This window comes from Oryzias latipes, chromosome 12 (assembly GCF_053564925.1).
Source record: "Oryzias latipes strain Hd-rR chromosome 12, Olatipes_Hd-rR_3.1".
In the NCBI taxonomy this organism is placed as follows: domain Eukaryota; kingdom Metazoa; phylum Chordata; class Actinopteri; order Beloniformes; family Adrianichthyidae; genus Oryzias; species Oryzias latipes.
Genome location: NC_136248.1, coordinates 6,182,064 through 6,208,704, shown reverse-complemented (window position 1 = coordinate 6,208,704; position 26,641 = coordinate 6,182,064). Strand labels below are relative to the sequence as shown.

Below are 26,641 nucleotides of genomic sequence, written 5' to 3'. Positions count from 1 at the left end.
TCCATTTCACTGCAATAGTTTAATTTAAATAGAAGTAAACATAACTTAAATTACATTCCAAATGACCTTCGTCTACATGGGAGGCAAACATCTAACATAAAAGAGCTCCATCTGATTGGTAAACAACGTTAAGGCGTCCTCCGATTGGTCAAATGCTTAAATGGGATTTATTTGATTTGTTAAATACTTCAAACTTCTGATTGTTTTACCACATTTAAGGTAACCATTTATTGCAATTTTCGACATCTTTTGCACTATGCATTTTGCACAGCTTGATATCGCAATAACAATAAACTTGCGATTTATTGTGCAGACCTAAACAGCGGTATTTATCAGAGACTATATGAGAGGAGGACTGCTTTTAAAAAACACACACACACCATGTATGGTGACTGTTCATTTACAGCCCGACCTATTCAAAGAAGCAGCTTCCAAACATCGTTCATACAAATCTCAGACGATACTGTTGCCCTGCTGCAACACTGCAACCATAGTACGGTGGCCCTGAAGTGCAAATCACCAACAGTCACTTGATGCAAAAACATATTAAAGATCACAACAACAATGAAAAAAATAAACAATAAAAAAAACATTGCATATTAGAAATTAAAATTAAAATCCTGGAACAGAAAAACAACTCAAAAAAAGAAACAAAATAAAAATGAAATAGTTCGGAAAACAAAATACATTTTCGGGGGTCAAAATGAAATGTTAAGAAAATGAAACAATAAGAAAACAGTAAAGGCAGGAACTACAGGACATCTCTGACAGGATGTTGACGTTTGTCCATCATTTCAAGTGAAAGTTATTGTGCATGAAGCAATACTGAATCTGCTAGGTATGAATCATAAAACTTTTATAAATATGCAGACATTGAAAAAGCTCTTACATCCTCATCCAATCAGTAATGTCCCATAGTAGCATTGCATTTCTTATCATTTCATCTCTGAAAATTACTTTTGTTTTCCAAAATGTAAAATTGATCATTTTTATTTTGTTAATTTTTTTGGAAATTTGTTTAGTTTCTGAAATTGTGTTTTTATTTTCTAAAACATAGTGCTTCTCTGTATATCTGTTTTGATTTTTTAATTGTTTTTGTGATCTTTAATATGTTTTTGCATTGAGTGATTTGTCGGTGAGATTTGCCCTTCAGGGCCACCGTAGCTGTTTGAAGGATGAAACATGTGCAAAAAGAAGGAGGCAAAAAAACAATCCTAAAGAAGAATAAACAAGAAAAAATTTCCTGATGTGATTTATTTTAAAGACAAAAACATCAAACATCAGATTTTAAAAGCTTCAACATCTTCCTTATATTTTGTGGCAATACTATAACAAATAAATAAACATTATGACAATAACATAGATAAATAAACTTTTAAAACATTGTAAAAGAACGTTTTCATTTAAGAAAAAAGAGGAACTTGTTTGCTTTAGATGAAAATAACTGTTCACTGTAAATAGTGATAAATAAATAAATGCCTTTTCAACCGGCAAAAATAGACAACAAACGTTAACTTGTTCACATTCTGCTACAAAATGCTTGGTGGTTAGTAAAAAAAAAAAAAAAGTCACATATCTAGAAAATGTTTTCTGATAAACAACTATTCCTTAGAAAGAAACTCAGACACTGGCAGACGTCCGTCTGGTTTGGTGAACTTTGTCTGATTGCTGGTGGACTGACAGAAAAGCCTCACGGCTGAAAACAGTCAGGAAACTAAATAAAAGCTCTGCATGGAGTAAAGGCCGTTGATGGGGTTCCCACTCCGTCCCTGCAGGAGGTCTGCATCACAAACGTCCGTCAGAGTCTTCAGAGAGCTTCCTCTGTCCACCTCATCAAAAATCAAGTCAGCTGCTGGTAGACAAACACAAGAAGTCTTGAAGATTTAGAACCTTTTGTAAAATCAATGCTTGATTTCTTTTCAGTTATTTTTTGGTTTCTTTCTTGATGTTCTATCCTTATCACTGGTTTGAAGTTTTCCTCTATGAATTCTCAGAAGTTCCTTGGACATTGGTTTTGCTTCCACATTTCTTCGAGGTTCAGCTCAGTTTAAGTTCCATTTCCTGCCTTCACAACCAGTCGTCTTTCTTTGGAAGTAACAGAAGGATCCGAGAACTAACAACCATGACCTTTAAACAGATGTTTTGTGTTTTATTTCACCCAACACGATACCGTTTGTAAAACATTAAACTGATGGAGATAAAGAAAAAAAACTCAACTTTTTAAACATTTCAAAACATTTTGATTTATAAAAGGTAAAATAAACTTGAGCAAAACAGTTTAACTAGCACCCATATTGACTTATGATCAAGTCTGTTTTGATATGCAAAGTTTGATATGTACTTGTTTGACATAATTTATGAAATATTTACAACTATTATTATAATACCATGGTCCGGGTAAATACTCGATTCTGATTGGCTGCTGGGTGTGCATTAAAAAGTGATATACCACAGGATAACCGCACAGTGAAAAAAGAAGTTCCGGTCACCTAGCCTAAATGTTTTGTATCACTGCGCCGGCTTCTTTAAAACAAACTTTAACTTCATCATCTGGACAAAAACAAGTGGTAAGAGGTGAACTTTCTCTCTGAACTGATGTTTTATTCAAGCCATCGGAAAGATCAGCATATATATATATATATATATCGCTTTATATCGCCGAATCTTGACTGCAGCGGTGGTGCGGCCCGATGCGGACTATTTGTTATGTGGTGCGGCGCAACGTGACAAATAGTCTACTTTTTGTGTCAAAAGCGATCCAAATCGGGGAAAAAACAAGAATTAAGGACTAAAAACTAGTTACTATTTTTTTTTTTTTGTAAGTGACCATGGTATAAGCGGGTTATTGGCCTTCGAATTTTGTATTATCAACCTTTCAGGCTTCCACGGCGTGCGTTAAAAAGTGATAATGCATACTTCGTCGGCCATTAACCCTTACATATACCATACCAGTAGTTTTAGTAATATAATAATTTACATATAAATCTATTATAATTTTTACAAGTATTAGCATAATTATATATTTTCATTTTTATTTGTTTTACCTGGGTTTAGCACTGCTCTGTCATTTGTCTTGACTTTTTGTCGTATATGTTTTTAGTCCATTTTAACTTAGTTTTTATATCACCTGTTTGGGTTAGCTGGCAGAATTAACACGAATTGAGCTGCAGCTTCTTTATTATAAGTTATGTCAGGATTTAGTTCATACTTGCCCATTAAAACGTTTATGCAAGTTGCAGATATACATTTAAACAATTAAACATTTAACTATCCAGTGATCCCTCATTCATCACTGGACTTACATAAAAAAAATAACCCGTAATAGGGGGAAATCTCAAAGTAGGACTACATTGTTTTCAGGCTGTAAGCCCCCCACTACACACTTTCTACACTTTTCTCAGACACACATGGACATTTTCACACTTCATAAAAAATAAGTCCAGCATTAAAGAATGAAAACAACAATTTGACATTGATCGAAGATTTACGTAACTCTGGCAAACTGAACTGAATGACTTACTTTCTGCAGAAATGGATGGTTAATTAGTGACAGATTTAGCAATCAGCAATACAAATTTTCAATAAAACCAAAGAAGAGCGAAAGAGTGAGACCTTGCTCAAAGGGGACAGGGTTGTACTTGCTTGGCTCCACCATCAGTAGATGCTGCGGGTTTGAAGGTAGAGGTCCAGAGTACGAGCTGAGCAGACCTTTCATGCAGCCGGAGATCATTTCTGTAGGAGTCGGTTACACAAAGACAGGAGGGAATGAACCTGTTGGTGTTCTCGAGCCAGAAAAGACACGCTTGACACAAACCCACATACTGTATGCAGACACACACACCAACACATGCACAAACAGCCTGTGGGCACAGGGAAACTTTGATGCATCAAAGTCATATTGATAGAAAATACCACGTTTGACTTGTATGGTTTGTAAAACACTGGCCCAAAGGTTGAAGAGCCCGAGCATAGAGGATCAAACTGGTTAGAACGTTTTTTAGGTTTCCATAGTTTCAGTTGTAGAACAGAATTCTCTTCATCCTTTTTAACTGCTGTTTGTTTATGTATTTTTACATTTTGCACTTTTTGAGTTTTTCTTTTGAGAACCATCTCAATTTTCTTTAAAGAATCTCCTCTGATTTATACAAACATCAATGACAATATTTACTTTGAGGTGATATCCTTTATCCTTTGGCCCAAAGTAGGATGGTACATAGTAAAGCATGGATCATAGAGGTTTTTGCCATTTTCTTTGCCTGATTGTTTATAATAACCAATACTTTATCTACATTTTTTACTAAGCTCCTTTAGACTATTAAAATATAAAGAATTACTAACATCATCCATTCAATCAACCTGGTATACATGATAAACTCCATGACATCTAGAATTTTTATAGGAACTTTGAACTCACTGTTGGACGTTTCACTCATGAGGCTGCTTTGAATTCTAACATTTACTTCAAACAATCTCTGCTTGCCGGTTTGCTCAGCTCATTTGCTTATCAGCAGTAGTTTTTACAATAATAAACCCTGCTGCTCTGCCAATATTGACTCACTGGAAGCCTCTGAGCAGTTAGAGGCAGCCTTTGCCAAAGCAGTGAGGCACTTATTTAAACTGTCTGCCCATAACTTGCTGGGAGACCGCAGTGACAATAAGCCCACAGGGAAACATGCTCCAGACAGCAGCCAGGCTCTGCTTTCTTGTGGCTTTGCCATGGGAAAATCTCATACTTACAGCAGACATGCTGCTCTGGCTTCAAAGCATGGGGCTCGTTCTAAACCCTACAAAACTGTTTAATGACTGACTGTCCTCTTGTTTACTCTGCCCAGATTTCTTGTGATATTTCAAGCTGTTTTTTTCAAATAATTCATGGGGAACCCAGCAGCGATCGTTGCTGCTTCCGTTATGTGGATACACTTAAAACTTTGGAAGCGCATCAAACCGTTTTTTCCCTTTTCTTTTTGTCGCAGCAGAGCCTGCACGGTTAAATCCTCACCTTGGCGGAGCCTTTGGCTGGCATGTTGCTCCTGCTGTTGCTGCTGTCTGCGGGCAAGCTTCTTCATCTGTAGGTAAATAAACACAGGACCGTCTTTGTGTGAATAGGAGGCAGCGACTGTGGAGGCTGTGACAGCACAGCAAACATACAGGACTGCTCACTTGTCAGCTTTCTTAAAACCAAATATCTAAAACACTCAGATGAAGAAGAAAGACGTAAACCACAGTTCTTCTTTAGGTGGATCCTTCAAAGACTTAAACATTTTTTTTTGCACTTCCTGGAAATTAATCACTTTGTAAAGAAGGTCTAGAAAGAACAAACACAGCAGCCAATAGAACAAAGACCAGTAGCTGTAAAAAAACGTGTTTTTATCCAACATATGTAAACTATATACCATTGTTCAACATACAGAACTTCTGTTCATTTTATTTAGTTAGGTTTGCTTATTTGCTCAATGCCACCATGAATGCAGAACTGAGGATTCAGTTCCATTTAATTTGTAGCGACAGAATAGATAAAAAAATTATCCAATCAGAAAGTTTACAGGATGTCCAGACCATTGACTGTATATGAAAACCGGACTGAGTGACCCTCCCTCCTGGTGTTCCAAACAGGAAGTACCTGCTGGATCCAAGAAGCCAAAATCCCAAAGACTTCTATTGAGATATAAACAGCTGTTACTCAGTAAATATTATGTGTCAGAACAGCCATTGATCTGATCGCTTTTTTAACATGTTCTTGTTAATCCTATTTTTTTAAAACATTTTTTCTGTAGTGCTAGTTATTTTAGACATAAACGGACCAATTAGATGCAATAAACGTTTGTCAGTGGTGGGCTGTCAGGGCCTTAAAAAATGTTCTGAATCATTTGTTAATTGTATTTTGTCCGTGCATACTCAATAAATCAGTCCAAATGGTCTGTCCATTCTCTTTTATTGTGTTTATTATGGTTATGCTGCTTCCAGACAAACATATTTTCATATTTGAGCATTCAACCAATCGCATTTCAGCTGTCCTTTGTTGGCAGACAGGGTCTAGCCCTTCAATCTCCGTTCGGAAGGTCCTGTGATGGGAAATCAATGTCAGTCATTCATTTCTTTTAACCAACCAGATTTTTAGTTAGTGTGAGCAGGGCCTTCTAGCAGGCTTAGGCACCGCCACAGTATTCAGACCTTCTGATTGGACAGACGTTTCAGGAAGTCACATGCAGCCTTGTCCACAGAACCATGGAGCCCTTTTTGATCTGTCTCGGTTAAAAACAGAGATGACTGTAATGTACGCCACGGAGGATTTTGCAGGAAAATCTCCCACTGATCTCCTGGACCTCCTATATTAGAAAAATCTGAGTGAGACAGGAAGCAGCCGCACAGATTTGTGTGTTTGTTGTTGACCATCCCGTGTCCACTGCGTCTGTCTAGCGGACATTTTCGGCTCTAAAGCGAATTCAAACCTCAGCAGAAACACAAGTGGACGGACTGGGCTCTCAGCACTGGCCTGGATGGAATATAAAGGACTTCTGGATGGAACTGAAGAGCCATAATCTACAGGACACGGTGATCGAACTGTTTTTGAGGAGAGAGAGAGGAGCATGAATTTTGTCTTCAAATCATCTTTGATTTAATATCTAATTATCCTAAGTTTGAGACGTCTTTGAATGAACGTATGAATGCTTATTGTATTGTTTTGTGCATTATTCCATGATTGCTTGAAATAAACCATTTCAAATCAATTTAAAAAATCAAATAATCCATTGTTTTGATGACTGAAATGATAAATATCATAATAAATAATATTCCAAATGTATGTGATTGTTAGCAATGTTTTGTGCTGGCTGTATTTGCATAACCAGATTTGCTTTAAGTGTAGATGTAGAGTGGGATTCTGATGGAGGAATTGGGCAAACCTTAGCTCTCTGGTTCTGGAACCACACCTGGACCACACGAACACTTAGACCCGTCTCTGCAGCCAAAGTCTCTCTCACCTGCAAATTATGAAAAACAGACAGACAATCAGTTACAATGTTAAGTCCTTTGTGGTTAGTGTTGCTTATGCTGCTTAGTTACAACTGCACAGAGCCTCACACAACTGTACAGGTGCATACGGGCTGTTTGTGGGTGAAAAATGGGCAAACCGCTCGGTGAGTCCATAGAGTGACTTATGATTTGATTTATGCACATTTTTTTCTAAAGGCACAATCCGGCTGAGAGTTTGTAGAAATCACTTATACAACACAAAAGAAGGGTGAGTAGGTAAGATTTGTACATCATAGTTTTTTTCTTCTTCATTTTTTCACCCCGCACAAGGAGCCTGTTGCTGTTCACATGATAAGAGCGCTCTCCATGTCCTGCAGCCTGACTGTTAGAAGTGAGGAAATTAGATAATCAGAGTATAGCTTGTGTGGACATCCCACGACCACTTACAAATCCCGTACACACCCCGTGTGTGCAGCATTTCATCGCAGACCTTACTTTGAATGGATTGATGTTACTTCAAATATTAAAATTGAGATGTTTTATACCAAGACAACAGAAAAAATACCGTAGACTAACAGTTGTAAAAAGTAAAAATTTTCTGTAATGTCTTCACATTACTATTACATTTGCACAAGTATTTCTGAAAGGGCTCTGCAGAAAAATACCGGGGTTCCACAAATGAGCTATCATAATTCCTGCTCAGAGTTTTCCTCTGCAGCGATCAGCAGAGATGCTCACCTGCCTTGTACTCATGACTGCAGAATAAAAATAAAAACGTTGGATGACTTGTCCATCTGTATTACAGGAGTCCAGATTCTGATTGACTAAAGGTGCAGCTCTCATGTTCCCGGTTCCAGAGTCAAATGTCCAAAGAGTTACCTTTGGGATCTCAGCTTACCTTTCTGCATGGTTTGGAGGAGACCTCGAATGAGGCCTTAAAGGTTCTCCTCTGCTGGGTGGTGAGAATGGTCCGAGGCCGTTTGGGTCGGAAAGGGTCTTTGTTGTCATCACTCCCTTTCACCGCTGTGACAAAATGTTCAGATTCTGCTTCAAAATCATCTCGACTTTTATCTGTGATGAGACACAAAACAATATTTCCACATTGTTCTCTTTGAAATTTCCATTTGATAAAATTGCTATTTTATTTTCTTTAAAGACCTACTCTGGTGAAAATTATGTTTTTGGTGTTTTTAACATCTTGTGGCATTTTTCTGATGACAGAGGACATATAAAAAGAAAATTAACATTAAAATGACATTTCTGAGTATTTGCCAACCATAACTCAGAAATGATGTCCCAGAAAATGACACAGGAATTCGGATTTTGTCTAAAAACTGCATAGTCATGATTAAAAGACCACCGGGAATGCTTTTACAATAGATCAAAAAATGGTAAAATGGTAAATGGCGTATACTTATATAGCGCTTTCTACCTTCTTATGAAGGCCCAAAGCGCTTTACAGTCACAGTCCCATTCACCCATGCACACACACATTCACACACTGGCGGCGGCTCCGCTGCCGAACACTGGTGCCAACCTCCCACCAGAGGCAAGGTGGGGTTCAGTGTCTTGCCCAAGGACACTTCGACACATGGGCGTGCAAGGCGGGAATCGAACCTGCAATCATACGACCATGGGTCGACCGCCCTACCGCTGCACCACGGCCGCCCAAAAAAGTCTTTCAGATAACTCATCTGTAGTCCAACCTGAGTCTGAGTTGTCTCCACCGGTGCTGCTGAGGTTCCTCTCCTTGTCATAGTCTTTCTTGCAGAACAGCTGACCCTCCTTTAGAACAAACTCATCTCCTTTGCACAGTTGGTGCTCACAGATGCAACAGCAGAAGCAGCTTAGATGGTAAACTCTCTCCAGAGCTCGTATTACCAAGTCTGTGGCCGCTATTCTCTCCAGACAGCCACTGCACTTCGCTGAAAACAACCTGAGAAGAAGAGAAAAGGAAAAATTGCTCAAATTATCCCAACATGTTGAACAGTACACTTTTCTAATGTGAAGGAAACTGACCAACAGTATACCCTCCCTATGCCACTGATGTTGGTGAAGCATAGGGAGTAGGATTTGGAGTTTAACACATAGACGTGTGTCTTGCTCACTTTGAAATTCCTAATAATTAATTCATTGTAAAGCAATCACACAGACAGAAAACCAGTTTTTAAAGAATCTTTTCTTTACTATAGTGTCTTCCGCCATTTTTGGGCGCTTAACTCCTTCTACAATTTTTCAGATATTTTAACCATTTAACTATTAAAATGATCGACTCTTTCAGCTTTTACCAGCTATGACTTTTGATCCTTCAAATCCCTAAACTTTTCAAGATATTCCAGGGTTTTTGTCTCGACTGAAATACATGGGGAATCTTTGGTGCAGAAGCTCGCTGGTTCGAGATCCGGCACTGGCATTTTTCCCAAACACATCTTTTTTGTTATTGTGCTGTTTTCACTTTATTTTGATTACTTTGATCGTGTCTTTATTTTTTTCTTTTGTCAATTATAACCCTTTAAGTTTCATTTTCCTTCAGCAATATAGCATTCAACCCTGCATTTTGTTCTGGAAATGCAGCACCTTTTAGTTTGTGAAGCAGACAAGTTCTTTTTGTTCGTCTTTGGAACAACACACATAGAACCTGTGACCCAAGTATCGAGGTAACCATTGAACCATGAGTAAGTTGTGTCTTTGCATCTCTAGTATCCACTGTTATCTCTTAAGCTACTTTCACACCGCCCTCGGTGACACGCATTCAAGCGACCACTTTCTGGGCCTGCGTTTCCATTATCCATAAGCGCAAAACTTTATTGAAATTCTAGAAATAAATAACACAAATACGCAATTACACTGTTTCCATTAAATCGAATAAACACAAACCAATTCACACGTTACGTGATTCAAAAATACGGCGACAGATGTGAACAATACTTTAATTTACAGCAGATGCGTTAAAATTTCTGCCACGGCACTAGCGCTCATCATCATCTATCAAAAGAGACGTCTGCGTCTTATTAAGGCCATGAGGTCCCTACACGTGGGAGCGGCTACAGATGAAGCCATTTTAGGAGATGGTGGTTGATGATTTTACAGAGGAGCTGTGGATCCAACAATTCCACATGACCAACTTAACTTTAGATGAGCTGAGTGATGCTGTGGGACCTCTTGTGACGCCCACTGTGCAGCGTGGTACCCAGTTGTTGGTCTCATGACTGATTTAATTTAAAAAAAAAAATGTTTCCGTTGCAGTTTTGCAAAATGTCAATTACAATACTCCTCAAAAACCACCTCCTCACAGCGCCAAAGCTTTTTTTCCATAAATGCAAGCATTAGAGAAGGAAGGGGACCCCGAGCAGCTTATTCCTCTGCTCTGAAACACTAAGGTGATGGTAAGAGAGGCTGTGGTTGTCTGTGGGTGACAGTGTGAGATCTGGATGAACTGATGTTCTTCCTGTTCTATATAGTATATATTTTCTATCCTTATACTCAAGTATACTTAGCAAAATACAGTACATTTTGCTAGGGGTAAACATAAAGCTATCAGATACATTTCAGTCCAATTAAAACTGAACTTTTCTTTAAAGGACCATTTGCACATAAAGGGCACATCAGACAGGAACTAAGTTCTAAACCTCTGCAATCAAAGAAAGTGAGCAGTTTACAGGAATAAGAAGGAAACAGATGATCTTTTGTGTCATTTTTACAAGGAGAGAAGCACAAGCTGAAAGCTGTAAGCCCCACGCAACTGTCCGACACCAAAAATCGTTTTTAACATCAAAAGTGTACACCACCCAGAAAATCCTCAAACCTCTTAAGCTTTGGGATGTTAGGAGCTAAAAAATGACCCATCCCGTGCTCACTCCTTTGAGTTTGAAGGTCTACAGTGTGCCTGTCTGTTCCTGTAAGCGTGCTGGAAGCTGATGGTCATGCTATAAGGAGAGAGGCAACCGTAAGAAGGGGAAAGAGGGCTCAGTGTTTGGACAGCTGCACTCCTCTTTCTGAATGATAACACAGACCAGTGTTCAGCTGCTTTCCATCTTTTGCACTTCTTGTGTTTCTGCTCCTTGCCTGTCTGTTCAAAGCTTAAGGTTACACAATGACTTTGGGAAAAGGAGACGGAAAAAAACAACATATGGCTGGCATCACAGTGGACATCAGTGACTGTGGACACACTGCATGGGCTCTGGTAAAGAAATGTGAAGCACAAACTCCTGGAGGAGCCTCACTGAGGTGTAGCCAGTAAATATCACAATGTACTGCAGAAAGGCTCCTTTAAAAATGAACAACAACGTCCATCACCCTGGAAGGTTTTGCATTAAAATATTAAAATGTCTGCAAACCTGCCCTGCAGCCTTTTTTGTCTAATTTGAGCCACGATAATTTAATAATTATTGAGAATCATTATTAATGATTCATTTGAAATCAGGGACTTCGTCTCAACAGTTTTTTTTATCATTTCATTCTAAAGCAGTTTGTGTTTTACATCAAATCCATGCACCTCTTTCTTCTTTACATAAAAAAAGTCGGATTGTTTTAAAGATGTCCTTTTTTCATAGTTAAGAAGTGAATCTGTGAATCAAATTTGTGAAATGAGTCTTTAGTAACTGATTTCAGGTAAGCGCACTGCAAAACCAAAATCTCAAGAAACTAAAAGACACTTGTTGCAAAATTATTTTCTGTCCTGCAAGAAAAATAATCTCATTTTGAGAAATCTTGGTTTAGTGATTAGAAGATTTTTTTTAAATAAGAATTCTTGGCAAGACCATTTTTCTTAGCCAGTTGGCAAATTATTTTTGCTTTAAAGAAAGAACATTTTTTTAAGAGAGGCAATGTTAGTAAATCACTGCCTGCAGAAACAGATGAATAATTTGCTGATCGTCAAAGCGGCAATAAATGCAAACAACTCTTGACAAAGTAAAAAAATAAGTTGAAAACATTCTTTCAACATCCTAAAAGGACTTAAAATAACCTATTTTTGCTTGTTCACCACCACCAAGATAGAACTTTTTTTTGTAAAGGGCTTGGAGCTAAAGAATGTAGGATAAGTACCTTTTTTAAATAAAGTTTGATTTGATAACTGACTAGCTAATGTGTCTGATTGACAGCGAGGGGTTTTATGTTTTGTCCTTTGCTGAAGTCCAGGCTTTACTCTGACTTCTTGAGCTCTGGCTGAGCAAACAGCAGAGTCCACTCTCTTAAGCCTGCTTTTATTCCCCCCTGCTTCATTCACAACCATCTTTTGATTACTCACACTAATTAAAACTCCAACAAGCTGCTACCCGAAGCCACTGCCCACTGTACCAGCCTCCTCCTTCAGATCATTCAGCTCCCTGAAGAGGGAGAACAAACAAGGGAAGAGTGCAGAAATACAAAAAGTCTGTTTTACTGCTCCGTTTCTTCCCCAGCCGTCTAATCCGCCTTAATCCTGCTCCTCTTTTTGCTTGTTAAGCTGTCGGAGCAGAGTGGAAGTAAAGGACCCAGAGCCAGGGGTCAAAGCTTCCTCAGAGAGAAGACCCCCCACAAGAGCTCCAAAGTCTGGGGGATAGAAAAGGGAGATAAGTTTTCCACAAATCTTGACGCAAACTCTGTAATAAACCAGAGCTGCACACGGCCCTCTGAAGGGGGCGGGTCCTTCAAATATGAAAAAAGTCACCTTAAGACTGTGATGTGAGGCGGGAATTAGGGATTGACCACCAGTGCAGTTTCACTGAACCACATGTTTGTAACAACATTCAAAATCTCGCTACACTGTGTTTACTTTCAGGTGTTTCACAATTAAAAACCAAATGCAAATCAAGGAGGAAAGAATCTGTCCAGAGAAAATCAATTTACATTTACCAGATTTTAAATTTTCTTCAGAACGCTCCCATCAACAAAAATCAGCGACTTGTTGCCACGGTGATCCTGAAATCTGAGTTTAAATGATGACAGCTTACCCCTGGCTATGTGCTAAACAGATTCATTTCAGTCCAATCAGGTTGAACATGGATCAGACTTTATGGAAGCTTCAGTGTCGTGGCTAGGGTCTCTTATAGTTACACTTCATCTGTTAGCTCAAGCTACGAGAAATCTTCTAAATAAACAAAAACAAGCAAAGATGTAAACCTTTTTAAAAAGGCACGACTTTCTCTGTGACCGTCTGCCCATGGAACTCATCCACGTGTTCTTAGCTCTACCCTATAAAACGCTGATTATCTTCTCTGACCTGATCCTTCCTCACTTTTTTTATTCTGGTTCAACTTTCTTTGACATTTTTCTGTTTTTTCCAGAAAGAAAACTTCTGTACTTATCGTCAGTTTCAAACATGTAGTAAATGGGGTCTAAGGAGACTGTTGAGTTGGATAAAAAGATGCAGACTAAGGCAGTGTTTTTCAACCTTTTCTGAGCCACGGCACACTTTAACCTTAAAAAAAATCCCGCGGCACACCAGCATCCAAAAATTAAAAAAAAAGGAGAAACTCATAGTCTGTATTGATCTACAGCCCCTGCACAATCTCACATGCATTTTTGAGATAATTGTTACAGAAAAAGCTGGAAACTGCAGCTGTTTTTTTTCTAAAAGATGCAATAAAAGTTAAGTTAGAAGATTTAAAAACAGTTTGTGTGTTCGTTAGTTTCAAGACGTTTAACAACAGATCTCCTTTTGCGCTGTCACTCTCACAACCCAATGCATCATGGGAAATGTAGTGCATAAAACGGCCGAAGATCGGTTTTCGGAGCTTCATTGTTTTGTTCACTTGTTCCACGGTCTGATACCGGATTCTGTGGAAAGCTACACCGATAAAGACGAGCTTTAGCTGGTATTTCTGTTAGAACTGAGCGACTTTACGAGCTAAATCGGGACAAGGAAGTGAAGACTTTAAGCACTTCTGATTGGTCAGACCGATGACATGTGATTAACCCCCCCAACACGGGACTTTTCCAAAATACAGCCGAAGGTGCAGCTGAATCGCGGTACGTCATTCTTATCAAAATGTCTTTAATAAAATAAAATAAACGCAAAGAAAAGGTATTTTACGATCTTTTATATTCCTAACTCCTCAGTGTTTTATCAGGGCCTGTTTGGATGAACAGAGAGCTAAAATCCTGGAGATGGGAAATGTTTTTAGATCAGTTAATGAGGGCAATTTCCCACGGCACACTTGGCCATCTCCCACGGCACACTAGTGTGCCGCGGCACACTGGTTGAAAAACACTGGACTAAGGTGATCTGGGTAGGGAAAAGGTTGAATAAATCCAACAGAGGTCGACAGGTTGAACTTCCGAGACCTTTGCTCATCGTTTTCTGAGACAGTCGGCAGGTGACACATTTGCTGTGGAAGCTAAAGAGAAATGAGGATTTGAAAGGAAAGGACTCCGACTGTTTGTGTTTCTATGAGTAACAAGTTGACATAGAGAAGGAAGGTGTTTTTTGTCAGTGTAACAAAAGATAAGAGACAGACAGCCATTCCCACAGCAGCACTGAATGATGGTGTGGAAGAAAAAGCCACTCACAAATAAATAATAAATGCGACTGTCTTTGTGGTCCCGATCAGCCGTCATCCAGGATGGAGGGAAAAAAAGCAGAGCAAAATGTTTTCTGTACGTGTTTTTTTTTTTTGATCTTTCCAGGCTGAAGCAACTCAGATGACAGGTTTAGGCGCTTTTTTTTATTGTTTTATTTCATCGTGTCTGTTTTTCAAACCTTGAAATCTTCATCTTTTCTGTTTGACTTTTGTGGTTTGGATGGAAGTTTTTCATTTATGGGCTTGGAACATAATTTTTGCTTGGAATCTAAGCCTTTAAGGGTCTGGCAATCTCAAGTGGATTTAAAAAATTCAAATGTTAATGGAAATTGCAATCCAGCCAAAATGTCTGAAATGGAATTAAATCAGAGAAGATGTGATTTTTATGCAGAAGATCCACCTAAAGCCCAGAGAAGAGTCCAGAAAACAAAATATACATTTTCTTTGTCTACAGAAACTAAATAATTAGAAAGAATATACCATGTGTTCAGGCTCTGTTTGGGTATAAAGATAATATTTTCCCAAATATGAGCACCAAACAACAAAGACTGGAACAGAGTTCTGAGAAACATGGGAGATCAGGATATTATCAGAGGATCCAATGAAGAGATGGATCCTATTGTTGGTAGGAATCAGTCTGAGACCCCATAAGGTATTACAGTGAGAGAGGTGATTCACATATTGGAAGGATGAAATGTGTTTAATAACATTACATGTTTATTAATCTCTGTAAAAGGAAATATCATTTTTTTATTGCTACATTTTAATTGAGGATAAATCTGATGTTTTTTCTCTCAAATTTCTAGATACACACGATTTCAAAATCAAAACTAAAGTCATTACTGGTCCTGCTGCTCGCTCTGGAAGTTTGTTTCAAAGCAGGGCTGGAAAAGTCCTCTGATTGGTGGAAGCTGAAGATGCAGAAGTGGACCTGGAATTCTCTGACAAATAACCATAGTGTGCAGAAGCTGCTGAGCCCCTTATGGAGCCCCCTCTATCTCAGACACTATGTAGCACACTCTCCATGACTATAGCTGGGACGTTGCCATTTAAGTCTTTGCAGTAGTAAAATATTCTCCTTGCTTTACATGTACGACTTCCGAAAGACAGTTTGCCTTTGGCGAGCGAGCAAATGACAGTGGAGCGTGCGTGGGTCTGGGATCAATGTCCAGCTTTGAGCGGGCGTGAAGGGGTGTGGCTGTGTCACAAAGGCAAAGGAGGAACATGGGAAGACGGATGTCTGTCATCCCAAAGACAATCGAGCAGCAGATAAAACACAATAAAAGCAGAATAAGAGCGGAGAACCTGGAGTCTATCATGTGCTGTTGGATCCAGACTGACAGGAGTTAAAGCCCCAGAGATTCAGCACTATAATTCCATCAACACCAGTCATAATTTAGGCAAATGTTTGCATTTATAATAAAACTAAACATTGCGTGTACATCTGCTAATTCAAAACTGGATTATGTTTCACTCAATACCACAAACAGTAGAATGTGTCTCAGAATGGCAGATGCTTTTTTTTTTTACCAAAATAGTAAAACTCACTATTTTGATACATGTTAATAACATAATCATTATTAAAAATATAATGTATTCATTGCGTGTTAATAATTTTTCCCCCTTTTTGGAGTCATTTTTACTGTTTATCCAGATCTTAAACTGCAGTTACCATCACCTGTTTGAGGATTAAAATGGTCACAAACATGTTTAAGAAATCTTTAACCAGTGAATTTGGCATCATGTCAACAAGTACTTGAAATATATATTTTCTACAGTAATAACTCAAGTCTTGCAACGCTGTACATTGTGCATGGAGGATATTCCAGATGCTTTATTGGCTCCACAGCAACAGATCCGTGCTGATTTTAGGGAGTTCTAAGGTCTGAAAACACTTGGATTATTTATGTTTATATATTTTGGGTTACTTTTGGAGCAACAGGCCAACTAATTTTTGGGGGGGGGGGTTATAGTGGTTTCATTTTAACCCAATTTATTTTTGTTTTAGTCTATTTTTTACCTTTGAGTTGAGTTAAAACAATCCATCTTGGGTTAATTTTAACTGTGGATTTTTTTGTGTGAACATTTTAAACATGATAGAGTTTAAACGCTTTGAAGACAACAGATCACTGAGCTATATTTAAACGGTATTGAGAATAAAACAGATGTTTCAAGCAGCAGGATGCATCATGATTTAAACCTTTTTTCTAATAAGTGTTTCCATTTAATTTGAATGGCTAATGGATTTTTTTCAAACACCGTAATACCATTTCAATTTTAGTGCTTTTGGATGGTGTTAAAAACCAGCACTGTGGGTTATTAAATGGGTTCTATAATGTGAAAATACCGGTAATCTGTGCTGAAAGGAAAAGCTGCAGGTCCCTACATTACATGCAAGCAGACCCAAAACAGCAGGACTCCCCAGTGAAGCCAAACAAAGGCTCCCTCAGATATGTCAGCAGCACCAAACAGGGGGAGGATGGAGCCTAGTGGTGGTGCCAGAGCTCTGGGCAACAGGCTGCAGCGCTCAGCCTCCTACAGAGGGGTCATTTTCAACACCACCATCCCATAACCAAACCCTATTTTAGCAACAGTTTGAGCTCAAATTTAACTGAATTCAAAGAGGCTATATGTTATTTTAGTAAATAAACTATATCAGGTAAAAATATGTGTTTTAGTAACATTCAGTCATCTTGGTGAAGGTAAACGGAATTACTATTAAAATGCTTAAAAATGTTAATATAACCCTGAAATTTCCGACAGGACATACCCATGTAATAGTGCCCCCTCACCCTGAGAAAATCTAAGAAAAATAAAATCTACAAAAATTGTAAATGTAAAATAAATAAATAAATAAAAATAAGCAAACCACTAAAGCGAAATATATGTTTTAATACAATTACTGCCATAAAAATTGAAAAGGGAACCTGCTATAACCAGGGCCAGGTGTGTTGTGTTATGTAGCCTAATCATTCGCACCTGAGCTGCTCTGACAAGACATCCGGTTACGCACGCGCCACAATTGTAAAACAAACCATAAGAGTTCGGGATAAAGGAAACAATTTCAGATAATTGTAAGTTTTAAAATAAAACATTAAAAGGGAAAAAATGGTTTCGTCATATAATTTGATTATTGTTACTTTTTGTTATTTTAAGATCCCTGATGGTTAAACAATAAATGTTGGTTTTGAACTAAACCGGGGGTCTGAAACCTGCGGCTCTTTTGTCCCTCTATTGTGGCTCTTAGGTTACAAAGAAAAACGCTAATGCTTTTTATTTTTTAATTCTTTTTTTTAAAAAAAAAAAGAGTTATTCGACACAGGGTGACTTTTTTTAAAAAAAATTGAAAAAAAATTCTATGTGCTGGTGTTTAAAATAAAATAAATGTTAGAAATAACATATAAAAATAAAAAACACTTCAAATTAAATTTTAATAATACTTAAAACAACATTTTATGAATTAATGGCAACAAAAATATTAAGTGTATTTTTTTAAACGGTGTAGTGGGGATCTCGGTGTGTTTTGGTCGGTAAGAAACCGCTGCAAATGGCTCTTTTAGTGTCAAAGCTCCGACACCGGCCTGCGGGCCGCCGTAGGCCCGCCGCCTCCGGCCGTGGCTGTCTTACCGGCGGTAGTCTCTCCTGCAGTACAGCTTGCTGTCGTTGACGTAGCAGGTGGTCGCGAGCGGCTGCCGGCACGCGGCACACCGCAGGCACTCCTCGTGCCAGCACGCGCCGTTCACCCACAGCAGGAAACGGTCGCAGATGACGCGGCGGCAGCCCTGACACACGGCCCGCGGGGGAGCGCCGCCGCCTGCCGCCATCCGGGAGGAGGCATGGGTCAAGACGGGACGGAGGGGGGGCACAAAGAAACACACTTCACAAGATGAGAATGCAGCTCCACGCGCACGGTAACATGGAAGATACGCGGGAAAATGTTCAAATTATTTTGATTTAATTTTAAATAGTTACGTCTAAAGGTCCTGAATTGTTCAAATATGTGTTCCTTTGACAATTTTTTTTATCAGATCAATACTTATTTAGCTTTTCTGCATAATCCCATTAATACAGGCCAACTGACTGTTTTTAAAAAATATTTATGGCTTAAACATGTAAAGAAAAATTCTAGCGCTGCGGAGTGATAAATTAACGATCAGAATTCGATAGACGTGACTAAGGGGAGCGGCGGGCCGCTCCAAACAGCCCGCTCAGCGACGTCAACTCACCGATGGAGACGCGCAAAGACGCGGAGTTGTCCTGCGTGCGCACGTCAACCAGCTTGCCTGCACGCGCGCAGGGAGGCTGACCGCCTTTTGACCCGCGCGCCTCAGAACGCAGCACACTTGTTGCAGTGTCCATACCAGGACGGGCCAGAGTGTGGAGCAAAGGCAGAAGGATGAACGTTGAGGAGGAGGAGGAGGAGGTGGTGCTCGGAGGAGCCAAGTTCCCGCAGCCTCTGACAAAGACCTGCGGGTCCAGAGGAGAAGCAGACCGGACGGGCGGGCGCGGCCGGCCTGCCTGTGATGAAGCTGAGACCCACCCCCCTGCTTTCACCGGAGAATCGTCGTGTGACTGACCTCCCTCCACGAGTGGAGGCGTCCCCTCTCAGTGTTTCCTTCAAATCAACCTCCTCTATTTTTAAAATCACACTGCACGCGCGGATTGTAAAATATCCATATTTCCACATGGATCACACTGCACATGAGTTTGTTTCCACCTGCCTCATCATTCAGGTGTTTAACACCCCCTCACTGGTTTATCCTTGGAGTAATGCTTATACAACACTTTAAGTTTTTTGTTAAATGGGTTAAAAGACCAATGACAATTGGGTTTTTAACATGTTCTCATGATGGAGGGCATATAAAAAAATTAAGCTTAATTGCATTCCTGAGCATTTTGTGATAGAAAATACGCCGGGAGGCCCATAAGCTCCCCGCTCCGCTCCACCTGTAGGACGTCTTTGTTGAGCTGGAATCGGGCTCAAAACGGCTGGATAGCTCCAGAGTTTTGGCTGCACTGGTAATGTAAGGTTATGGCTGCGAGGAGGAGAGAGTGTAAACAAATGGGTGACGGGAAGTGGGGCGGGCTTGCCAATGGTCCTGCCCATAACTCAGAGAAAAATTTCTGATGAACTCCTGCTTTTCCGGAGAATTTATGTCCCATAACGACACCAGGGTTTTTGATTTTGGCTAAAAACAGCATAATCGCAATTAAAAGACCACTGGGAACAGTTTTCTGATATCAAAAGATGATGGGAGTGGGACTTTAACATTGAGGTGTTGGAAAGCTTATAACAGCTTACATATGTGCAAACTCACAAAACAAGAGATTAGAGCTTTATTTAATATTCTGGCCATTTTTTATTGTTTGATAAACGCTTTAGCTCATGCTCTTCTAAACGCATCATGTTCTTCATCAGCCAACTTTCTGAAAGGCAGAAAATCTGTTGCTTTTTTAAGAAAATCCAAATCAGATGGTGTGTAGGAATGGTGAAAATGTTGCTGTCAGTAAGAAAAAAAAGTGGATTTAAAGATATGCAGAAGAGCTTGGAATAAATTAAATGGTCTTCTGCACTCTCGGAAAATAATCAAAGATCATTTTTTTCTCTTCTGATTCACTCCTGACGGCCTCATGACTGCAGCCGGTCTGCAGAGAGCCTGGACTGTGAAAAGGTGTCAGCTACAATGTTCCAGCTTTAAAACTCTTAGTAGCACATTTACTAAGGTGATGTAGGTGACTTTCTTCTGTTTTCATTTGACTTTAAGTTAACCCGTCTCAGATAACATCAATGCCCTTCACCATTAATCAGTATTATTTAGATTGATCTTTCGTTCATCTCACCATTGAGATGATGCAGAATCTCTTCTTCATTCAGCAGCAGTCTGGTTGTGTGCTCCAAAGACTGTTAGGATTTTATGGAGTATGTTGGGACTGCATCATGGTGTAGTGGTTAGCACTCTCGCCTCACCGTGAGAAGGTACGAATCCCAGCTGGGTCCTTTCTGTGTGGAATTTGCATGTTCTCATGCATGTGTGGGTTTTCTCCGGCTTCCTCCCGCAGTCCAGAAACACGCTTCATAGGTTGAATGATGACTCTAAATTGTCCCTAGGTATAAATGTGTGTGTGTGGTGACACCCAACAGCAGCAGGACTGGCTCCAGCAGGGATTCAGCGGGTTCTGAAGCCAGATGGATGAACGCAGCATGTTGATGTTGACTGAAGAGTCAAACTAAAGGGCTCAGATTTCAGCTGCAGTTAAATGTCGGACCGCCCATTGAAGTGTGACAGATAAATAATACAAAATAAAAAGAAGCCTTGACATAAAAACAGGTATTTCTATCCATCTGTCGTCTAAATCTCATTCAGGATTACAGGGTTGCTGGAGCCTATCCCAGTTACTGGTGAATGAAGGCGGGTACACCTGGCTTTTAAACTGGTATTTTTTTTCTTAATATATATAAAAAAACAGACAGAAAACTCCTGAACATTTCATGTCACTAAAATGGCTGCTCATAAATGCATCACAACTTCAGAGCGAAATCTCAACCATATTATGTCCATTTGTGTACCAGAGAGAGGCGTCCGTCAACACAGGAAGTGACTGACTTCTCTGAGGTTTTGGAGATTTCAATTGCTCCCGTTTCACATGAGTGACTTTCAAACACTAGGGGGCAGTGTCTCTGCTTGAGCTGACGATGCTAAATACGTGTTTTAGTCCAACAAGTTCAAAAGTACGGAACCCGTGACCTGACAGAGTACAAAAATAATTAAATCGTTCCCACAAATTACAAATGTTGTGACAGCAAAAATAATTTGTTCCTACACAATAGTGATTCATTCCCACAGAATATTAATTTTTCAGAACCAAGAAGTATTTAAAATGAAGAAAATCCTAGAGGTGGACTTTTTTTTCTGCATGAACGGGAAGAAGTTACTTGTCGGGTGGTCTCCTTTCTGGCTAGCCCTGATTTTATGGAAAATGAAGCAAATCTTCTCATCTACTTTGTTAGATTTGCCAAGTTTCACTTAGCAAAATGTGTAAATACACAGTTTCCATTTTTGTGAAAAAGCACAAACCAGCTCACGCCATGAGTCATTCAAAAACACGGATGTGAGCAAAGCTTGGATTTACAGCAGATACCTTCACATTTTTGTCTGTGTGTGTCATTACGATGTGTGGAAGACTCCAAGGATGTTTAGAGATCGATATATTCATTTTAAAAAGCTCTACAGAAGCATCGGTAATCAGGTCTCCATGTCGGGGCTCATTCATTCAGTCTTTCCCGGTATGATGAGCTTCACTCCTGCTGCAAAGGCCACTTACCGCCATTACTTCCATGTCTCTGTGACCCAAATCAGTTCGAGAGGGGAGAACAAAAACAAGGGTATCTTTTTATAGCTGTCGCTGAAAATAAGAAAAATATAAGATTAAGAGGTCCGAGCTTGCTTCCTGCCCGGCTGTCTGTCTGCCGGTGTTGTGACAAGATACGTTTCCCCTTCCAGAATTTGTTTTCGGCTAACCATCCGCCCGGACGCCGGCATAACAAGCAAAAGAGCTCTGCCGCTCCGGCGGCAGACGGCGGCCCTCTGTGCCGTCCAGCTAGCCGCCCGGCGTAGCGATCACCACGCTATGGTCAACAGAAACATCAACGATGATGGAAACATTTATTTTATTTATATTTTGCTTAAACTAGTTACCGGTATCTTATTGACAGTAAATATGTAACCAGAAGCCTTTAAGTTGAAACAAACACGGGTTCTTGTGCATGTAGTGTTCACACTCAACAAGCACGTAGGGGCTTCTTCTTCTTCATCTTCTTTTGCTATTTTAGTAGCGCATGTCTGCCATTTAGAGCTGGAAGAGGCTTGGTGTGAAATGTCTGAGCGGTGCAAATCCGGTGGATCTCGCTCCAGGCTTTTTCTTTCACAGCTCTATCCCGAAACGTGAGTGGAAGACTTGGTGTCATAGAATCCCGGCCGGACCCAGACTGCAATTATTAATTTCTCCTCCATGATGGTTTGCACTTCTATGAATTCAAAGGTAGCCCATATATCACCATCAAATCGGACTCCCTGATTGGTTAAAGTTTTTCTGCTTTAACTTTTGATGCACGTTCAGTAGCTAGGCGTTTTGTTTGTAGAGGCTGAATTGTAAAAATATGGATAGCCGCTTGTGAACGCGAGAGTTTTGAACGCGGAAGCCTGAAACGTGCATTCATGTGCGTTCACTGGTCTTTTGTGGTCCTTCTCTGACCTTCTCCTTCTTAATGAAAGTAGTTTTCCTGCTGGAATTTTCATCCACCTTTTGCTCTGCAGTTGCATGATGCTGCTTTCTTTGATTGGATAATCTTTTTCAGTAACATGCACTATTAAGGTTTTTTGCACTGTTGCCCTCAACAGTTTGATTCCATCAAAGTTAAGCATGCGGGACAGTGTGGCATCTTCACAGTCAAACAAAAAGCGCGCTTTGGTGCGGTTAATGAAACCACAGCATGGAAAAATGACATGTTTGATCCTTTTCACCAAAATATGTCACTGGCAGCCTGTAAATGTGTTTTCAGGCCTGACCTCAGAGGGATGAAAGAGCTTTATGGCGTCTTTGATCAGACCTGCAGCACACATTGACGACTCTTATTTTGACGAGTCAAACAACCAAAAAGAGATGCAACGTGGTTTCATAGGAAACGATCTGCAGCTGACGTCTCTGGTAAAACTGTTTCATGGCTTTGCTTCAGACACTGTCATGACATCAGGCAGGGCTCTGAAAAAGCAGCGCAGAAGAAGGATGTGGAAGAAGAACACATTAAACAGATTTTAATGTGGAGATAACAGGTTGCAAAAACTCCTTGAGAAAAAAGCCACTGTGTCTGATTTCAAGTCAAAACAAAGAGACTTCGAGAAATACATTTATACATAAGAATTCAGATTTTTCAGTTCAGATTCATTATGTTTTGAAACTCTTGTTTTAATGATTAAACTGAGAAGAATTATGGTTTTGAGCCAACTCATCACATTTTCTTTGTGGTTTTCCTGATCCATTATGCCTCATTTCTAAGGTTTAGGTGATCCGCAAGAGATTATAGCCAGTGATGTGTGGATTATCAGTGTGCAAAGTGCGTTTTGGCCAGTATCCCGCTTATATCAGGGTCACTTACAAAAATCTTTAACCAGGTTTTAGTACGTTTTTTTTTCCACAAAAAGCGGACTATTTGTTGACTATATGTGCTGCTGCACGTTGTCGCGCTACCGTGACAACACTCCACTTAGCCGGCTGAGATGATCTCAACTGCAGCGGCAAAGGAAAGTGATATATATGTGCTGATCTTTCCGATGGATTGAATAAAGCATCCATTCAGAGAGAGAAAGTTCACCTCTTACCGCTTGTTTTTGTCCAGATGAAGCTAAAGTTTGTCTTAAAGAAGCCTGTCATGGCAAGCTAGGCAAGACAGACCCAGACGCTGGAACCCGGAAGGAAAACACAGGTGAGTTGAATGGTAAGTAAAGGATTTTAATTAATACAGAATGACTTGATATCTTGACATGGCTGGAGACTGAAGTGAAGCAGATGAAGTAGCTTGAGGTAGTTATGGCTTGAGGCGAGGCTGGAGGTTCTTGGTGTTTCGAGAGGTTCTATGGGTCAGGTAGTCCGGTGACTCAGGTGTCCACTCGTGGTCAGAATGTCCTGGAGGCGAGGCAATACAAACGTTAGCCGTGAAGATGAACACTATGGCAAAACTAGACGAGAGCCCAGGTTATGCACCATCAGGGGCAACGAACTGGTAATGAATGCTGGTTCTGGATCTCCTTAAGTAGGTCTGGTCGGTGATGAGCGACCAGACCAACAGCGATCTACCTAGGTCAGTGTAAAAGTGGCAATGAGATGGTTTAAGGGGACAACAGTGCTAAGAAACAGTAGGTACACGAGTGGAGGATGGCAGTCTTTGGTTAAGATGATGTTCTGATGCAGGTGGAAACGTTTTTCAGTTTAAGTTTGTATAGCGGGGGATGGGGTAGGGAGAGAGTTGAGTTTCTTATCGCCTGATGGAGGAAACTGTCCTTGAGTCTGCTGGTTCTGGCCTGGAGACTTGGCAGTCTCCTCCCTGATGGCAGCAGGAGGAAGTGTCTCTAGGATGGATGTGAGGGGTCCCCTGCAGTCCTGAAGGCTTTGCAGGTGAGGCGAGAGTGATAAATGTCTGAGAGGCCAGTGAGAGGGAAACCGATGCTCTTCTCAGCTGTTTTCACCATGTGCTGCTGAGACTTCCAGCAGGTCACAGTCCATGCTCCGTACCACACGGTGATGCAGCTGTTCAGGACGCTCACGATGGCAACACTGAAGAAGGTCTGCATGATGGGGGGAGGAGCTTTAGCTATCTTCAGTTTGCGGAGGAAGTACAAGTGTTGTTGGGCTTTCTTGGCCAGTGTTGTGGTTCCATGACAGGTCTTCTGAGATATGCACCCCAAAAACTTGGTGCAGCTCACCCTTTCCACAGCAGCACCAGTGATGATCAGTGGAGCGTGCCGAGTGTGAGTTCTCCTGAAGTCCACAACCATCTTCTTTGTCTTCTCCACATTCAGTAGAGTAGAGTGTTGTCTTTGCACCAAAGAGCCAGCCTGCTCACCTCGCTTCTGTAGGTGGTCTCATCGTTGCTGTTGATGAGACCCAGCACTGCAGAGTGAAGAGAAGGGGGCTCAGCACACATCCCTGGGGGACCCCTGTGTTCATTGTGGTGGTGCTGGGGGTGTTTTTGCCGACACGGACAGCCTGTGGTCTCCCTGTCAGAAAGTCCAGTTGCCAGTTACACAGGGAGGTGTTGAGTCCTAGCTGGTCCTTTTTCTATCTTGTCTTCATACGTACCAGTTATTAAATCAATCAAATTAACAGATTAATATCCTGGACTGAATGTTGACCTACAATAACGTAGGAAATGTAACTGTCACTCACCAGCAGGAAAATGGACTGGCTGATGAAGAAAGAGTTGGAGTTTGGAAGTTTTTCTTGTTAGAGCTGCTGTGTATCACTTATTTCTTGTTGATGGGGTTTTGAATGCACAACAAGTTTAATGAGAATTGTTTTTTGTTGATTTCTTTCACATTTAAATGTGTAAATTGGATTATTTTGCAAGAAGAACTCATGTCAAATAAATGCATGATAAAATAAAGAGCACGAAACCTTTCTACAGCTGTGGATCTAAAAGTTTTTGCAGTTTTTTACTCGAGCACAAATCGATGTTGCACCAGCACAAAGTCTTTCTGCAGTTGCACACATGTTGGACACCTACACACGCAGAATGGAGTTTGTGCACATAATGCTACAACTGTGAATTATTCTTGTAAAAAATTGAAGCCCAGAACGCTTCTTTTTCTAGAAACTGGAGTGATAATGGAAGGAAATGACCGTGGGACTCACCCTGGAGGGAAAAGCTCCATGATCCTCTCTGATCTCCAGCCCAGAGCAGCAGTTTGGCCGCAGTCTTTGCTGCAGACCCTGGAGACAGAGACCGACCGGCTGGCAGAGTCACAGAAAGTGATTTTTAGAACTGCGTTCTTGCTGCAGATCTGCTCCACATTGGTGGCAGGAATAAAAATATTCAAACGAGAGCTGTTTTTATTTTAGCCATAGCCTGTATTGGCATGAGTCATTGGAGGTGTTTATTATGAAACCTGTCAGGTGTGTGTGAAAATTCCTCCTCTTATTTTAATTATGGTTTATTTTAGCCAGTAGTGAAAAAGACGGAGAAAAAGTGAAAGAAAAAGCAAAAGATTCTGAATGAGAGAAAATGAAATGATGGGAGGAACAGAGAACTCAAATCTAGTGGGTACTTGCCAACAGTTTTGTAAGCCTTATCAACACACGAAGCCGTGGCCAAAAAGATCCACATGCCTGCAATTCTGTCAGAAAATGCAACACTTCTCTCAGAGCAGGGTTCCAGTTGTAAATGCTTTGGTGTTTACTCTTTTTGTTTACACTCAAACAACAATAAGGAAAAACCTGAAAAGTCAAATCTGACAGAAATTCCCTCTAAACTCTAAGTTGGACAAAAATTAACTGAACTCCATCGCCTCCTGTAACCACGAAGGAGTTTCTTACCTCTCTACTGGAAGTTTGGACTTGAACTTTGCAAACGTCTCCGGGTCATTCTTCTCCCAACTCCTGCTCTGAGATCTCTC

The 26,641-nt window shown here is 40.3% G+C and overlaps 1 protein-coding gene and 1 long non-coding RNA gene across 5 annotated transcripts; one reads left to right on the top strand and one right to left on the bottom strand.

Moving 5' to 3' along the window:
* On the bottom strand, positions 1–19,042 carry LOC101158371 (LIM/homeobox protein LMX-1.2-like). 4 transcript variants are annotated; one of them, XM_078956185.1, is made up of 8 exons: positions 18,701–19,042; positions 18,102–18,288; positions 8,679–8,908; positions 7,871–7,995; positions 6,903–6,980; positions 5,000–5,066; positions 3,613–3,732; positions 1–1,852 (listed from the first exon to the last, which is right to left on the bottom strand). In XM_078956185.1, exons 1-8 carry the CDS (start codon positions 18,831–18,833, stop codon positions 1,707–1,709), a joined length of 1,086 nt encoding a protein of 361 aa, XP_078812311.1. In that variant the 5' UTR covers positions 18,834–19,042; the 3' UTR covers positions 1–1,706. The 4 variants fall into 4 exon arrangements, with proteins under 4 accessions (XP_078812311.1, XP_023816900.1, XP_078812310.1 ...); XM_023961132.2 differs by having other exon boundaries at positions 1–1,849; positions 7,871–8,043; positions 18,701–18,994; XM_078956184.1 differs by having other exon boundaries at positions 3,643–3,732; positions 7,871–8,043; positions 18,701–18,994.
* LOC144996585 (uncharacterized) lies at positions 18,234–26,071 on the top strand. Its single transcript, XR_013659491.1, has 2 exons — positions 18,234–18,385; positions 25,840–26,071. It is a non-coding gene; the product is annotated as an uncharacterized LOC144996585 (long non-coding RNA).
* Positions 26,072–26,641: the final 570 nt, after the last annotated feature.